This window comes from Aplysia californica, unplaced genomic scaffold, assembly GCF_000002075.1.
Source record: "Aplysia californica isolate F4 #8 unplaced genomic scaffold, AplCal3.0 scaffold00146, whole genome shotgun sequence".
NCBI classification, from domain to species: Eukaryota; Metazoa; Mollusca; class Gastropoda; order Aplysiida; family Aplysiidae; genus Aplysia; species Aplysia californica.
The window spans coordinates 269,584-271,942 of NW_004797416.1; the positions used below are offsets into that span (position 1 = coordinate 269,584).

At 41.5% G+C, this 2,359-nt stretch overlaps 1 protein-coding gene across 1 annotated transcript in view; it reads left to right on the forward strand.

Annotated features, from left to right (window-relative positions):
* LOC101853457 (brefeldin A-inhibited guanine nucleotide-exchange protein 3) overlaps positions 1-2,359 on the forward strand; it is a gene marked incomplete at its 5' end in the record, with an annotated part of 29,406 nt that overhangs the window by 11,192 nt on the left and 15,855 nt on the right. Inside the window, 2 exon segments of the mRNA XM_035969447.1 lie at positions 481-664; positions 1,394-2,232. Coding sequence (XP_035825340.1) covers positions 481-664; positions 1,394-2,232 — 1,023 coding nt within the window.

Genomic DNA, 2,359 nt, shown 5'->3' on the forward strand with positions numbered 1-2,359 from the left:
CAAATGTTATTATTTATAATTTCAATTATTTTCATTGAAATCTATTGTCCTCATATGTTAAGTCTCTTTAACGCCATATTGTTTGTGTCTTTTAATTGTGTTTTAGTTTGCAATATGAACTTTGTAAATTTTTAGTTATTTTTACAAAATTCCAAGGCGTCCCTGGCCTTGAATGCACCAGATTTTTCCCTTCTGTACAGTGTCATAAAGTCGTTGTTTGAAGTGTTTTTCAATGTTTGTGTGGTACATCACTTAAATGAAAAAGCAAACTGGTGATTGCATAGTTCCCTGTATGCTTTACTTAGGTGTAGTAGAAGTTGGAGAAACAAAAAATTAACTCGTTCTGTAGAACTACGTAGTCTTATTTTATTGCATCCATGACTTCAGTGATACTGTGTGTGGCTCTGAGCTTTTGAAGAGTTAAAAATTAGTTACTTTTGTCTATATGCTGTCTACACTTTTTCACTTTCCCCTCACCAGCGACTTTTGACAGCGACGTCTCAGAAGACAGATCCGAGTCTGGTAGTGACGATGAATATACTGATGGGGAAGGTGAGCTGGAGGGACTGTGTGTACCAGCGCTGCGCTACCTGACCCAGGTGTGTGACATTCTGGCCTCTATGTGGCAGATGCCAGCCTGTCCAGTCTTCAAGGGAGCTCACAGGTGAGAAGGAAGCCGGATGTTCTACACAGCTTTGTCTATATTAGGAGAAAGTGTGGTTGTTTTAGACATGTAGATGCTTTACACAGGGTCATTATAATGTGAAAACGCCTCGGAGTGGAAATAGAAAGTGGCTGTTTGTACAGGTGCTTATCTTATACAGGTGGCCAATAGAGTGGGTTCTTTCAATTATGTGACGGCTGCATATGGCCTCACATTATAAAAAGATTAATACTTGAAAGAAAGACAAAACACTGCTGCTCTCTTGCATACCTGCCGCTGAACTGGTTTATTTAGTTTAGTTTACACTGAAATCTTGTGTGTATTCAAAAAAGACAATGTGTGACGTATCAAGAAGGGGAAATAATTGTGATATTAAAGAATCGTTCTTTCAACATTCGCAACATAGTTCATTCCTTTTTTTACATTTCATACATCAGACACAAACATTACAAATTACATGTGCAGTATATACTGTAGCGTTTACTTTCTACCTTCTTTTTTGTCCACATGCTTTTCTCTAACTACTGGGGAAAGTGTGACATTCATCCAAAATAGGTTGCTCTTGTCTGGGTTGCTGATAAGTGAACACCGCTGTACTCATTTTTATTGCAATAGCAATATTTGCTATCAGGCTTATAAATGTACCGATATTGTAATGGCCGTTTATTGTTAGACGATTGTTTTGTCAAGCTATACCAATACTCTAGTGAAAATGTTTGTTATTTTCAGGATTCAAGTTGACACAGCTGCACGTCTTGTGAGTCCTGAAATTTCCAACATGAACTTCAAGCTTTTTGCGGAAGAGTTTGCTCTGGACAAGCACAAGCCTCAGAGCGAGCCGGAAGCCGGCGACGTGAAGAATGTACCGTCTGGCAAACTGGAGGGTGCAACAAATATAGCAGCGGGCCTGGACCAGAGCGGCGATAGGTCTACCTCACTTCCTGCGTCCAGTCCTCCACAAAACAAAGTTGTAGTGTCAGAAACTGTGGAGAAAGAGACAGCTGAGCCTGCTGAGGACTCTGACCGACCTGAATGTGTGTTGGAGCATTCTGAAGATTGTCAATCTCAAGACGTCAAAACAAGTGATTCCGAGGTTTCTGATGCTGACGTTGAGGTGAAAGCTGCAGCTGATCAAGAACAAATTAGGCCTATGCCAGTAGACTCGGGTGAGGCAAATGATATATCTAGTAGTTCGAAAACTTGCCCTGTCATATCATCTGATAGTGAAACAGAGCCAGTAACAGATGCCAAAATGAAAGTTCAACGACCTTCCACACTGTGTGACCCAGACAGTGGCTGTGGCCCAGGGTTGTCTGCCCCCACAGGGCCCAGCTCAAACCCCACCCTCAATTCTCATCTCTCAGAGGAGGTGGCATCTGGTGACTGCCAGGAAGTTTGTGGCATGTACCGGTCACTAGATGAGATGGACGGCTCATCTGGAGTACTGCATGTCTGGTTTTTACTTCTGGATGGTTTGGTGTCTGCCATAAACCACTGCCCCAAAGCATTTCAGTCGCACACTCTCAACACTCTAATAGATCTCCTGAGGTCGTCTTCCAAAGTACCAGGTAAGTGACAACCTGCCTTGACAAAAGTCGCAATTGTATATATATATATATATGATGTCAGATCTGTTTTGTGTTGAGAATACCTATTTAAAAACTGGTGTGTGCGCACGTCCAAAAAAATTAAAAA